This window comes from Astatotilapia calliptera, chromosome 15 (assembly GCF_964374335.1).
Source record: "Astatotilapia calliptera chromosome 15, fAstCal68.1, whole genome shotgun sequence".
Lineage (NCBI taxonomy): Eukaryota > Metazoa > Chordata > Actinopteri > Cichliformes > Cichlidae > Astatotilapia > Astatotilapia calliptera.
Genome location: NC_137436.1, coordinates 28,031,425 through 28,046,740, shown reverse-complemented (window position 1 = coordinate 28,046,740; position 15,316 = coordinate 28,031,425). Strand labels below are relative to the sequence as shown.

Here is a 15,316-nt window from a genome sequence, read left to right as displayed (position 1 = left end):
GTTAAATATGAACAAAATGATAGCAGAAGTGCTGCCACATGTCTAGCCAGAAAGAGAGGACCAACATGTTTATTTGGTCATTCAATGAAAGGCTTCCGTTAGTTAAGAGAGAGAGAAAAAAATTGTCTTGTCAATATACAATATTTGAATTTTTTTTAAAAACCAAACAAACAAACACTACATATTAGGAAATATTTGTGGGTGTTTTCTTGTTTGTTTGTTTTGTACTACTTGAACATTAAAGTGGCCCTCCAATGAGACGACAGTGCCAGGAGTGGCACACAGCTCATTTAAGTTTGACACCCCTGGGTAAAAGGTTTCAGCTGCTGTCCTGTGACTTTTTTCTCTGAGCTTCTCTCATAGTGTCATTTCAATAAAAGTTCATATGATCCAAAGATCAGAAAAAAGTGAATATCAATCCCACTCCACCTGCAGCATTAACACGTTTCCTTACTGGTTATCTAACAAAGTCATACATAATCAATCACCAGTCACGGTGAACAAACCAGGACTGAAAAACCCTACATGTAATGCAGTACTTTTACTTGATATTTGTACATCAGCGGAGGTTGAGAATACTTCTTCCACAGGTGAGCACCTATGAACACATCAGTACTGCGGAGGATTCACGTTAAATAGGTTTAATATAAATGCAACAGCACAGGATACACAACATGCTAATCAGCTGTAAACACAATGTGCAGCTGATGGAGAGGTCTACATCAGAGTTTCACATAGAAGTTTCAAAAGTGGAAAAGAATTTAAAAAAAACAACAGTTAAAACAAACAAAAATAAAATATCAGAGCTAACTTACTGAAATTACTGATGAATATTATCTATATTCTCTGTGAAACTATGGCCTCAGTCACACTAGAGGAAAAAACAGGAGAGTAACCTTCATGTGACCAGGAGAAATCAGCCAATGACTGCACTGAATTCTTTTCACGTCTGGGGCTGATTGTAAGTAATCCGGCAACCTATCACTCAATCATCTAACTTATAAACACAGACAGATTGCCAACATGGATAAATTACTCAGCCTTAAAACTTTGGCTCTGTCCTGTCGCACTTTACTCAGTACTCACTTTGAGCGTTAACCCTAACATATCCCTGCTCCACAGTGATACTGGGACTTCTGAAAAAGTTGATTCTGTTCGTCTGGACGTTTTCAGTGAGAAACGTTTTGTCATCATCAGGTGACTTCTTCAGTCTCAAGTCACTGCAGGTTTCCAACCTTATAAACAGTACATGATAGGTTCAAGCTACAAACCTATTCGCTGGAACGTTGAAGACAATATAATTACACAGCAAGCAAGACACGAAGTAGGCAAAGTTCTTCATGTTTCTCGTGCACGGGAGAGAACCGGACAAACGCCGTTCCTTCGCTTGACCCCAGTTGCTCTCGTCCACTCCCCCGTAACACTGCTCTTTTATTGAGGTTACATGAATATACATAGGTTCATTAACATATTTAACATATGACGTCTACATACAAACAAAGAGTACGTTGCCTGTGTGTTGTGTAAGTGTGTGTGTGTGTGGGGTCAGAGTGTGACCCCATAAATGACTTCCCTAAACCTGCTGGTCTGGAAGTCCAGCAGTTCATCTAAACAAAAGGCACTTAGCCTAAAACAGGTATAGATACGTTTATCCTACCATAAAACAATAAGACAAGGTACGACCTCTCCCATGCTCCCAGAGTGCTCTCTAATGCACACAAAGTTTGCAGACTATCAAGGATCAAACCTCTACCAATCTACAACTAATTATAAAACTCTAAGCATATATAAGTAGATATTTCTAAGCATAAATGACAATCAACAATACAAAACCTAACAGTACATTTGCACAATGACTAAAACCAGCCCACTGAATAATGGGCTGCGAGGTCAGTTCCTTGATCAATTATATGCAACTTGTCATGACCATTGGTCAACCACTATTGATCAATAGCCATGAGTACCATTCACAGAGAGAAATTCAGTGGGCTAGTTTCAGTTATTGTGCAAATGTACTGTTTATAAGGTTGGAAACCTGCAGTCAGCTGAGACTGAAGAAGTCACCTTATGATGACGAAACGTTTCTCCCACTGAAAACGTCCAGATGAACAGAATCAACTTTTTGGGGATTTCCTTAACTAGATGATTGAGCATGCATCAAGACAAATACTGGGATTTGACTTAAACTGAGCAAAACTGAACTTGATGGAGCATCAAGGAGAGGAAGAAGGAGAATCCCAACACACTGTGGATGCAAGGTCCTATTGCCTTTTAGAGCAGAGTGGCTTTAAAAGTCTTTATTCTTCACAGAGATCAGTACACAACAAAAACGTGTGCGCACACACAGAGCTACATTCATATTTCCTTCTTTTACTTCCCTCAATAGGCCATAATGCAAAATGTATCTCTGCCAACATGCAGCTATTAATGTGGCCATGTCAGTGTTTTAGAATGTTTGAACGTCACAATATGTTAAATGGGTTCAATTAATGCGTGCAAAGACTTACGCATTCTCCAAATACAAGACAAATGTTTACCACACAAGAACTAAATCCAGCTGTGCCATGTATGTGTCAAACTGCAACAACAGAAAATGCGGCCAGTTTAAAGAAAGAAGTGATAAAAATTTATACTCAGTAGATTCTTAAGAAAACAGACCGCTTTGATGAAGGATTTTTCTTCTGCATTCCTGCCTCAACTGTGAACTTGGGAAGGAGTCTTGCTCCATTCACTGAGATCAAAGGCAATCTTTCAGAGTCTGAGGGAATAAAATGAAAATGACTCAACTCTGTATCACATCACCATGGACCACGGGTGTTGATTCTTTCATTCAGGAGTGTGTCTGTTCTTCTTTATGGGTCCATTAAAGCAGCTCTAGAACCATTTACCTAGTAATTCTTTAGAGATGCCCTCATAGCGACGCTTTCTTACTGTGGATACAGAACTCCAAAATATGAAAATCTTCTTACTAATTGATCAACCCTTTATCACATCTTAATCCACCAATGTTGGCCTGAAGACAGCAGCTGAGTAGGAGTGGTTCCTCTAATAACTACTTTCTGTCTTCAAAGTGACCATCTCAAAGCTTCACAGAGATCACAAGGTGACTGCATACGGTCACACCGTGATCTCCAACCATTGTTTTTCCTAGTGTGACTGTGCTCTTATTGATAATGATAAAGATGTTACAGTCAGATGTCAGAGAGAATGTTACAGACAAGCCGCTAATGGGACGCTAACAGAATTAATAATGTAAATCGCTGTTATATATCTAGCTAATATTTGTCACAGGACATCATTAGAAGATGGGACGGGGGGGACGGGGGGGGGGGGGGGGGTGACTGTTTGCCGCCGGGGAGGCTTGGGTTGGTGTTTGGGCCCATTTATTTGCAGGTGGGGTCGTTGACTCGGCCAATGAACATCAGGCCACTGGTGCTTTGATGGTAGATGATGAAGATGAAGGGTCTGTTGAATGTCAGTCGAGGAGGAGGTGAGGAGAACACTGCATTTCCGGCGCTGGTGTCACTGCTGCTCTCTTCAACGGAGATGACGGACGTATGATACACCTGAGTGGAGAAGAAACCACAGCAGAATCTCGATTATTTAAACCAGGGTTAGGCACCTCCAGGCCTCGAGTGCCGGTGTCCTGGAGGTTTTAGATGTGTCCTTGATCCAACACAGCTGATTTAAAGGGCTAAATGACTCCTCAGCATTTCTCGAAGTTCTCCAGAGGCCTGGTAATGAACTAATCATTTGATTCAGGTGTGTTAACCCAGGGTGCGATTCAAAACCTGCAGGACACCGGCACGCGAGGCCTGGAGTTCGACACCCCTGATTTAAACCTTTCCTGAATAAATCAACACAGATGTCATCATCAGGTGATCAAATCTCTGTGACCATGGACACTCTAAAATATGGACGTAATGTCTGGGTCTGAAAAGTGAAGCGAACACTGAAATGACTTAAACCTGTATTCTCTGTAATGGCAACTTGAAGGAGATAACTGAGGGCAAAAAGGTTTCTAGTCCTTTATGAAATTTGGTGGTGAAAAGGGCTTCCTGACCTCTGACCACAGTTCAGGGCTCAGTCCTATGTTTCAGAAAGGATGATGACCCAGGGGACGCTTGTGATCACATAAAAAGTGATTGACCGGCAACTTTTTACCCCTTTTGGCTGGATGTTAGATGCTCCAGGCTCTTGTTTTTTGTTTTTTTGTTTTTTTATTTATACAGCGCCAAATCTCAGCAACGGTTGCCTCAAGGTGCTTTATATTGTAATGTAGACCCTACAATAATACATACAGAGAAAAATCCAACAGTCATATGATGCCACTTTGGCAACAGTGGGAAGGAAAAACTGGTAAAAACCATAGGCCCACCCCAGTGCATGCTGGTCCTATACCAGTCCTTTTACTTACAGAAAATGGTCCTAGAGTTCTTCCTACCTGACTTAACAAGATAAACAATAACAACAAAAAAAGAAAAAGAAGTATTAACCTACAAATTAAACTAGCAAACAACCCGAAAATATGAGTAAACCAACAACAAGCTTTAACAAATTTCAAAAATAATAAAAATAAAGAATAAATAGCTCCAACACCTGGAATTACAGGTTTAACCATAAAGAGAATTTATTCTGAACTCTGCCCTTTGATGTCATCACAACCCCCCTCCAGGTGGTTGTGATGACATCACAACCCCCTCCAGGTGGAGATGCCTCATATCCAAACAGCTCTTAATGTGGCAGACACTCACCTGTTTAAGTTTGGACCCTTCAGCTCCACCCATGTTGCTGAGGTCAGCGTCATCCTGAAACACCTGGGTGATGTCAAGAGTCTGCAGTGCATCCTTAAGTGAGTATGAACGGTCCAATGAAAAGCGAGGAAACTGTACCTCCAATTTCCTATTTACAAAAGAAGAACATTTATTTCCTGGTTTTAATTAAGAAGCCAGTGGGAGGAAGAACAGTATAGGAGGGAGGGAGGAAGGAAGGAAGGAAGGAAGGAAAGGAAAGGAAAGGAAAGGAAAGGAAAGGAAAGGAAAGGAAAGGAAAGGAAGAGGGCCTCACGTCTTCTTCAGCTGGCGGATCCAGGCCTGGATCTTATCAGCCGTAACTTCCTCCTCCACGGCGGTGACGTCCACACCTTCATCGGGAAGCACGGCCAACATGGCTGCACCGTCTGTCATCGGCAGCTTCAGCACGCCAGCCTTCACCGCAGCATCGTACGCCAGCAAGTACTTATCGGCCCTAAACATCATCGGAACCATGACGACATGATAGCTATCCACATAGAACCGCTCGTCCTGAGTGGACGACGCATTAAAGGGCGGAGTGAAGCTTGCTGAAACACACAGAAACTTTATTTGAACATATTATTGAGACAAGCTGCAGTTCTTCTGACGTCCAGCAGAGGAGTCATGCACAGGACTGTTAGTGACCTACGGTATTAACGTCCTGACACTTTAATTGGTGTGGAGATTTTAAGCATGTTGATGCGGACTCCATGCTATTGGCATACCGGCAGAGCGTGGATCAAGAACACAGGACAATCAAAAGAGCTGTCACACCTTAGTTCAAAGACTGAGGAGGTGGAGTTGTGGAGCCTCGCAGGACTGCTTCAACACTCTAAGTCCTGCCCTCTGGCAGATGATACATACCTCTGTAGGCTGTAACGGCGGCGAGCAGCAGCTGGGTCTGATGGTCCACTTCGGAAATGAAATCCTGGACCTGGTCTACAGTCTGCTCCAGCGCCCACTGGTTGATGGTGTTGATGGCTTCATAAGCATTTGTGTAGTCCACACCCTGAACTGTGCCTCCGAGCTTGGTCTGAACCAGGTTCAGGTAGGACGAGGCCACTTGGACACTCTGAGAGGGGAAGATGGCCGCACCCTGCTGCAGAGAGACTGTCGGAATGGCGTTCCTCAGAGTCTGAAACACATCTGAGCACAGGAGCACCACTTAGAACCTGAACCACAACCAGAATCTGGTGACCCTTGACCTTAAACCCACCTGGGAGTGTCTGAGCGTCCAGCCTGGTCAGCGTAAGTCCCGCCTGCAACTGCTCGCGGGTCTGTCCGTTGGTGGCACTCAGCAGCACTGTCAGAGCAGCAGACAAAGTGAACGGACACAGTAGGACGTTCTCGTCAGTGCGGGCGGCGAGTACTCGGTACAGACGGGCGCCAAAGTCCGCGTTCCTGCTGATCAGGTCCTGCAGAGCACTGGTCTCTGAGGAGGCGGGGCTTAGCAGGAGTACGAGGACAATGCTGACCAATGAGATGGGGCCCGGGTGAGTCATGGCGTCCTGCGTGTTAGATAAACAAAGCCTGAACCTGTGCTGTACAGTGGGGCAAAAAAGTATTTAGTCAGCCACCGATTGTGCAAGTTCCCCCACTTAAAATGATGACAGAGGTCAGTAATTTGCACCAGAGGTACACTTCAACTGTGAGAGACAGAATGTGAAAAAAAAATCCATGAATCCACATGGTAGGATTTGTAAAGAATTTATTCGTAAATTAGGGTGGAAAATAAGTATTTGGTCACCTCAAACAAGGAAAATCTCTGGCTCTCACAGACCTGTAACGTCTTCTGTAAGAAGCTTTTCTGTCCCCCACTCGTTACCTGTATGAATGGTACCTGTTTGAACTCATCATCTGTATAAAAGACACCTGTCCACAGCCTCAAACAGTCAGACTCCAAACTCCGCCATGGCCAAGACCAAAGAGCTTTCGAAGGACACCAGGAAAAGTATTGTAGACCTGCACCACACTGGGAAGAGTGAATCTACAATAGGCAAGCAGCTTGGTGTGAAAAAATCAACTGTGGGAGCAATCATCAGAAAATGGAAGACATACAACACCACTGATAATCTCCCTCGATCTGGGGCTCCACGCAAGATCTCATCCCGTGGGGTCAAAATGATCATGAGAACGGTGAGCAAAGATCCCAGAACCACACGGGGGGACCTGGGGAATGACCTGCAGAGAGCTGGGACCAAAGTAACAAAGGTCACCATCAGTAACACACTACAACGGCAGGGAATCAAATCCCGCAGTGCCAGACGTGTTCCGCTGCTGAAGCCAGTGCATGTCCAGGCCCGTCTGAAGTTTGCCAGAGAGCACATGGATGATACAGCAGAGGATTGGGAGAATGTCATGTGGTCAGATGAAACCAAAGTAGAACTTTTTGGTATAAACTCAACTCGTCGTGTTTGGAGGAAGAAGAATACTGAGTTGCATCCCAAGAACACCATACCTACTGTGAAGCATGGGGGTGGAAACATCATGCTATGGGGCTGTTTTTCTGCCAAGGGGACAGGACGACTGATCCGTGTTAAGGACAGAATGAATGGGGCCATGTATCGTGAGATTTTGAGCCAAAACCTCCTTCCATCAGTGAGAACTTTGAAGATGAAACGAGGCTGGGTCTTCCAACATGACAATGATCCAAAACACACCGCCCGGGCAACAAAGGAGTGGCTCCGTAAGAAGCATTTGAAAGTCCTGGAGTGGCCTAGCCAGTCTCCAGACCTCAACCCCATAGAAAATCTGTGGCGGGAGTTGAAAGTCCGTGTTGCTCGGCGACAGCCCCAAAACATCACTGCTCTCGAGAAGATCTGCATGGAGGAATGGGCCAAAATACCAGCTACTGTGTGTAAAAACCTGGTAAAGACCTATAGTAAACGTTTGACCTCTGTTATTGCCAACAAAGGTTATGTTACAAAGTATTGAGTTGTATTTTTGTTATTGACCAAATACTTATTTTCCACCCTGATTTACGAATAAATTCTTTACAAATCCTACCATGTGGATTCATGGATTTTTTTTTCACATTCTGTCTCTCACAGTTGAAGTGTACCTCTGGTGCAAATTACTGACCTCTGTCATCATTTTAGGTGGGGGAACTTGCACAATCGGTGGCTGACTAAATACTTTTTTGCCCCACTGTATACCTGGGGTCCGTTCTTCGTACCTCGCTTACTACATCCAAGATCAAATGACACATCCAAGATCAAATCATCGCGCCTACTTTGACCTCGCTATCCCGGTTCTCCGAACACACCTGTTGTTGACGATTAGTATAGCTGGATGAAGTAATGTGAGATCACTGGGTGGCTTAACAGGGGCTACGCATCGATAGTAGAAACATTGATTGGCAACCCTTTGATTGGTCAGCGAAAATGTCGAAGGAGCGCGCTCAGTATTTTTCGTATTTTTCGGCAGCAGAGCAAGAACTCTTGATTGAGGGATTTCAGGAGTTTCAGAGTTTAATTAAAATGCAAGGGAACACTGCAAAGGCTGCAAAAGCAAGGCTGGCAGAAAGTTGCTGACAAATTAAACTCGTAAGTAATTTAATAATAATAATAATAATGGATTGGATTTATATAGCGCTTTTCAAGGCACCCAAAGCGCTTTACAATGCCACTATTCATTCCCCCTCACATTCACACACTGGTGGAGGCAGCTACGGTTGTAGCCACAGCTGCCCTGGGGCAGACTGACAGAAGCCAGGCTGCCATATCGCGCCATCGGCCCCTCTGGCCAACACCAGTAGGCGGTAGGGTACATTTATTATATTATATTACATTATATCATATTATATTATATTACATTATATCCTCTATCACATTAGAGCCACAACAGGACCCACTAGAACATGGGAACAAGTAAAAGTGAAATATAAGAATATTCTACAGCATGGTAATATTTATCACTTATATTGCTTTTAGTCTCTTGAAAAGAGACCCTGAAATAATCTGTTTGTTTGTTTATAACAGCAACCAGGAAAAGGGCAGAGCAAAAAAAGACAGGTGGTGGTCCTGCACCCCTTCGTCAGCCAGTTGGTTAAGTAAATAATACCCTCACGGGAAAATCGATATCTCTCTATGAGCACACTGTCGCGCTGAGCTAAAGGATCCTGTCTATCCCGCAATATACGCTGAATTCTGAAAACTCTCCTTATCAATCTTGCACCTTCCGCAATGGGTGGCTGCGACAGACTTCCCAAATCCACCTTCGCTTTTATAGCCGTGGTCTCTCATCTTGCTTACATGAAGTAACTTACAATTACAACTCTAAAATATGAATTACATCTGAAATAATCAAATACATGAAATAGAATGATTAATAGTACATTTCCCTTTTTTAAGGAAATGACCTGTATGTATCTGTATGAAATCAATAAAAGAATCAAGTGCTGCATTATCTTTAGTTACATTGATAATATTTATTTATGGACAAACAGTGGTAAAATATCGCTGTTGCTTTCGTATAAATGAAGCGGACATACCTGAGTGGCCGCGATCTAATCCAGTTTACATAAAGTAAGCCTGCTCCCAAGCAGGTTTACGCTTACGGATCTGTTGCTATGACAGCAAGTCCCGGATGAGCTTCGGAGAACCGAACGATCCAAGGTCACGCGATATCGTCAACAATCAAATCCAGCTAACTTACTTAGCGAGGTACGAAGAACGGACCCCTGGGCCCTATTTCAGAAAGTAGGTTTAGAAAACTCAGAGTTAAAAACGATACTCAGGGTTGAGTAACCCTGAACTGTCCAACTCGGAATATTCGGTTTCAGAAAGGCTGATAACAATTAGTTCAATCAACGCAGAGTTGCTTTAACCCCAAATTAAGCGAGCGCACGAGGATACATAAAGCCCTGATCAGTGGAGCACAGATTAAGTGAGTCACCATGGAGACGGAGGGAAAGAAGGCGCGGTCAATGTATCTTACAGCGCTTGAGGCCGAAATTCTGATGGCAGCATATGCCGATAACATGCAAATTTTGCGGAAAAAAAGTAACACAGCCTCAGCTGCAAAAGAAAGGGAGCATGCATGGCAAAATATAGCCGACAGAGTCAATGCGTGAGTGTTAATTTAAACATTGATCTAGGGATTTACACCCATTTAACACGTTATTTTATTACATTTTATTTTATTTTTTATTTTATACATTTTTTTTTGTGATGTGATGTGAGCACAGGTGCAACCCAACAGGCCCCAAACGTTCCTGGCAGCAAGTAAAAATGAAATATAAAAATATAGTCCAAACAGGTAAGGTGTAATTGTATTATGAGCCATAGTGCTTTGTCTGTTTGTCCTATGTAAATCAATTGCAGTTAGAGGCTAATTTTCTTTCTGTAAGCACTTATTGAAATTATCTGAGCACATTACAAGTACATATTTGCTTACTCTGTATGCTCAAATGTGACCCATTATAGCCACTAGAAAAAAAGCGGAGGCCCGAAAAACAGGTGGGGGTCCTCCACCACCACCACTCACAGAGGCTGAGCAGTTGGCTTCCACATTTGTGATAATGTTGGCAGCATCACATATGATCTTCACAGTGCAGAGAACACAAATTAGCATCCATTACTATAATGACATAATTTGTTAGTTTGAAATGCTACAGGGAACCATGTACCTGTACATTAATGCTGTGGAAAGACTTCCTGTTCACATTGCTCCTGATTGGAATGTGAGTGCCATCTATACAGCCAATCACGCCTGGGAACCGTGAGAATAAATGTAAAATTTAAGTAGTAGTTCAAGTATCACCACATCATGAATTAAGTTTTGTTCATCCTGATACCTGCAATTTTGTGGAATCCTTCTTTGATAAATCTTGTGGGTCTATGACCGGGGAACACCACAAACGAGTACAGGAGACGTTTCAGTGCAACTGTAACATTCCTGACTGCCCGACAGACGGTAGCCTTGGAAACGTGCTCAGCGTCACCAATATTATACAGAAAGCTCCCGTTTGCAAAAAAACGAAGTGCAATACAAATAATATGTACAGAACTGAGAGAATGTCCGCGATGTGTCACATGAGCAATATTAGGCCTGAGGATGTTATTCAAATAAATTATAGATTGTGCTGAAAAACGGTAACGTTCACACAGGAAATCATCAGGAAATGATAAAATGTCCAAACGCGCTCTAATCACTCTCTCCCGGCGGAGAGCTCTGCGGAGAATTTGGGCTTCAACATCTACTGGCTCTTCAAGGAAGGGGCAGGCCATGTCTGACACTTCCTGCAGTCAGGTTTCTGACAAAGAGGCGGAGAACGTCAGGGTTAGTTGAAGTAAACCTGCTAGGGGGCAGGTCAGCTTCACGGAGTGTGTCGTCATAGTAACTCACTCAGAATTAATCTAAACTCGCTTTGTGAAACCGAAAACCCAGAGTTTTCGTTAACTCAGGGTATACTTACTCAGAGTTTGCACTAAACCGGCTTCCTGAAATAGGGCCCGGGGCCTTACCTGTGAGGTAAACACGACATCACAATAATCACATGAACAGATGATCGACCACGTCATCGGTCCATAGGGCCACGCCCTTAACATCTCGTGACGTCATTTGTTTTTGTTTCCATTTCCTGATCAGACTTTTAATGTGAATTAATTCTCGATCACTGATCGATCGCTGATTAGCTGACAACAGGAAGAAAATCAATCACAAATCTTACTGATGATCGAGTCTACCGCTGTAAACAACAGCAAACAACCGACAGGAAACAAACACGCTGGGTCTGACCTGCAGCTGATGTTCAATCTCTGATTTTCGATCTGAAGCTTCACGCGATGTGCATCACCGACCAGCTCCCATTCCGACCCTCACCGGAAACTACAGCTCAGAGTACGACACGCCCATTTCAAAATAAAAGCCGAAACTTTATATTACGTCAAACCAAACTATTTTTTAAACTCAATAAGATCAGCTGATCGGTCATAAAGGATCTCACCCCGCTTTGTGGTGTTCATCACGTTCTAGAAACGCAAGTTTTTCTCTTCCGGAAAGCGTCAGTTACCATGGTAACAGACTGTGCCCCTTACCTGGAGAAGATGACAGAGTGGAATTTTTCACTCAGTGAATCACAAAACACCATCATACGACAGGGTATGAGAACAATATATGGAATGTGGAGATAACACGTTGCTGTCCCCTCCTCGTGTCAGTGAAACAAAGCGATCAGTCCCTCAGTGATACATCATCCATCCTCGTTCATGCACGAGGGTGTAACCATCGATAACCTCGCATATCTCCATTACCAGACATTTCGTTTTGCACAAATCCTATCTTCTACATTTGTGTTTTCCTTCTGATCAGACGAAGCTTGCTTCATCGTCCTCATTCTGATTTCCGCCCTGTGTTTATGATTCCAAAGACAAATTGTTTCCTTTATTACTACAACGGAAAGTACGTCCTCGCTAACACAGCGGCACTTTGTCCTGAAACAACAGCTGTAATCTGCACATTACCACTGCTATTTCTTAAAATGACCAATAATGGCTTTTTATTTTTCTAAATGTGGCTGTACCATCCACACCGGTGATTGTCTGCCAAAAACTGCCTTCTTGTTAGTGTATAATATGTGAAACATATATCAAATGTATCCCTCATGAATGATATCACGTCATCTTGAGCAACAAACAACATTCCTGTAACAAGGTAGAAGCCGCAATCAGTTTTTGGCAGTGAGATTTATGTATCCTTTATGTTTGCAGTTTAAAAAAAAATATTGACTTTAAAAATATCTTTTAAGAGTAATCTGACCAAGAGGACAGCTGAAATTGCAACAAATGCAAAAATAGTTCTGTAAATATATTGTAAGTGGACAAAAGGGAGCTGATTGATTATAATGTAAGTGCAATAACACAGTCACAATGATACTTGAGAAACAGGTAATTTTTTAATTTTATATATAACCACTTTGTAATACCTGTTCACCAAAGACTTTTTAGCAACGTAACGATATTACACATAAAAAATAAAAAAACACACGCAAACATTGGAAATCAGTTTTTGGCAGGCAATCCACTTTTTGCCACAACACCGGGATACTCTCTTGCTTCTTTTATGTTGAAAGATTGGGTTGGTTTCCTGTTGTTATGGCAGTGAAACTGCAGGCGCAGTAAAAGGATGGCGACATTAGCCGAGCTAGAGGATAGGCTGCAACAAAGATCCGTGCGAGGCAATAGTCTGACGGTTTTGGTTTTCAAACTACAAAATGAATGAAATGTTTGGATCAATTAAGTAACAATCCCTTTGAGACCTTATACCAGGGGTCGGCAACCCTGTGCACGCCTGCCACAGCTGGCACGAAAAGGGTTAACTGATGGCACGACCCGCAGTGAATTACTCTGAGAAGGTGCATTAAAAATAAAGGGCACCGATGCACATCGCAAGTTAGCTCGCATAGACACATTAGTTGTGTTGCTTCTTAATGACGGCATCTTAGCTAATTACCCAATTACCAGATTCAACTTGTAATTGGCCAAAAATCACCTAGCCTAACGGTGAGAGGGACCTTGCTAGCTGACAGTTTTTTCAAGCGATGTTGAAATTTCCACATTCCGACACTTCAAATGCCTCAGAGCTGTCCACTCAGCGCAGCATCAGCACCACGGAAATACAATAGTGTACTAATGGTAAATGGTCTGTATTTGTATAGCGCTTTACTTGTTCCTAAGGACCCCAAAGCGCTTTACACTATACACACACACACATTCACACACTGGTGATGGCAAGCTACAGTGTAGCTACAGCCGCCCTGGGGCGCACTGACAGAGGCGACGCCAACATGCCAACAAATATAGATCTATAAAGTTGTTCTATATAGTGTGTAACTGTTGATATAGAGCGTTATTAAATTTATTGCTAATGCAATGGTTGATATGGCACATTGACTTCTGAGGAAATTTTAGATGGCACTCATCAGAAAGGTAGACGACCCCTGCCTTATACTATGATACAAATGTTTAAAAAAGCAAAGAAAAGTGCTTTAGTGCTTGTCTTTTAGCTAACACAGTGTAGGAGAAAAAATTACATTAATAAATAATATGAACAATAATCACAAATCTAAGAAAAGCAGCGGCATGAGGCTACAATAGAAACGCGTGTTCACACATGATAGCAGTGACAGTGAGGTTGAATCAGTCTGACGGAGGACGAGCTCTACTGTGGGGGTGATGGGCTGTCCATGATTCGACTCAAACACTTCCAAATTCTGACCAATGATGCTTGCAGTCTTGTGGATTAGTTTGTTGATTCAGCTGCATCTCTGCACTGATGCTGCCCTTCAGCAGAGTAAACGGCTCTTGCTGCCACAGACTGGTAGAACATCTCCAACATCCTGCTGCACACATTAAAGGACCCAAGCTTCTTTAGAAAGTAGTTTCTCGTACACAGCATCACTGTTGGTCCTCAACAAAAAGCATATTTTTTTTACTTAGGACATTCATGTCAAGTAAAAAGATTACTTCTATAGCACATTTAAAAACCTCAGCTGAAAAAGTACATAAAAGTTACTAAATCAACATTGGATCAAGAAACATCCAAGATTAGCTGTTTCACAGGCCGCAGGAATGCAGCACCAAACCATCAAGACACGTAACAAGATTTAAAACTGGATCCTCAAAGCAGTAACATATTTAAAGGGATAAACGAGTCACAGCTGGAAGCTGATGTGAACGCCTGCTTAACGATCAGGCTGACAAAACTTTCAGGCTGCTGCAGACACCGCTTCTATTTCTGCTGTAATCTGATTACACTTCCTGTTAAATATGTTCAGTCACTAAATCATGTCAAATGACATTAGAGTATTTAAAAGTAGAATGGGAGGGAGAGCCTTCAGTTTTCAGGCCCCTCTTCTGTGGAACCAGCTTCCAGTTTGGATTCGGGAGACAGACACTATCTCTCTACTTTTAAGATTAGGCTTAAAACTTTCCTTTTTGCTAAAGCATATAGTTAGGGCTGGACCAGGTGACCCTGAATCCTCCCTTAGTTATGCTGCAATAGACGTAGGCTGCCGGGGGATTGCCATGAGGCATTGAGTTTTTCATTTTCAGTCACCTTTCTCACTCACTATGTATTAATAGACCTCTCTGCATTGAATCATATCTGTTATTAACCTCTGTCTCTCTTCCACAGCATGTCTTTTATCCTGTCTTCCTTCTCTCACCCCAACCGGTCACAGCAGATGGCCCCGCCCCTCCCTGAGCCTGGTTCTGCCGGAGGTTTCTTCCTGTTAAAAGGGAGTTTTTCCTTCCCACTCTCGCCAAAGTGCTTGCTCATAGGGGGTCATATGATTGTTGGGTTTTTCTCTGTATCTATGAAGCGCCTTGAGGCGACTTTTGTTGTGATCTAGCGTTATATAAATAAAATTGAATTGAATTGAAAAGGTTCAGTCTGAAAATAATCTGAATCCACTTTAGCGGGTCAACCAGAACCGAATCATAGGCTCCTGAACAGACCAGAGTCCACCTGCACAGCAAAATCAGGATCATGTATCAGTCTGGACCTCCCAGCTCATTCTG

At 42.9% G+C, this 15,316-nt stretch overlaps 1 protein-coding gene across 5 annotated transcripts; it reads right to left on the bottom strand.

Moving 5' to 3' along the window:
* Positions 1–3,366: 3,366 nt before the first annotated feature.
* LOC113006872 (protein Z-dependent protease inhibitor-like) lies at positions 3,367–11,674 on the bottom strand. 5 transcript variants are annotated; one of them, XM_026143101.2, is made up of 6 exons: positions 11,535–11,674; positions 6,010–6,301; positions 5,658–5,939; positions 5,068–5,341; positions 4,755–4,902; positions 3,367–3,566 (listed from the first exon to the last, which is right to left on the bottom strand). In XM_026143101.2, the coding sequence occupies exons 2-6, from the start codon at positions 6,293–6,295 to the stop codon at positions 3,384–3,386; spliced, it is 1,173 nt and encodes a 390-aa protein (XP_025998886.1). In that variant the 5' UTR covers positions 6,296–6,301; positions 11,535–11,674; the 3' UTR covers positions 3,367–3,383. The 5 variants fall into 5 exon arrangements, with proteins under 5 accessions (XP_025998886.1, XP_025998887.1, XP_080145642.1 ...); XM_026143102.2 differs by having other exon boundaries at positions 6,010–6,334; positions 11,535–11,637; XM_080289516.1 differs by having other exon boundaries at positions 6,010–6,329; positions 11,535–11,609.
* Positions 11,675–15,316: the final 3,642 nt, after the last annotated feature.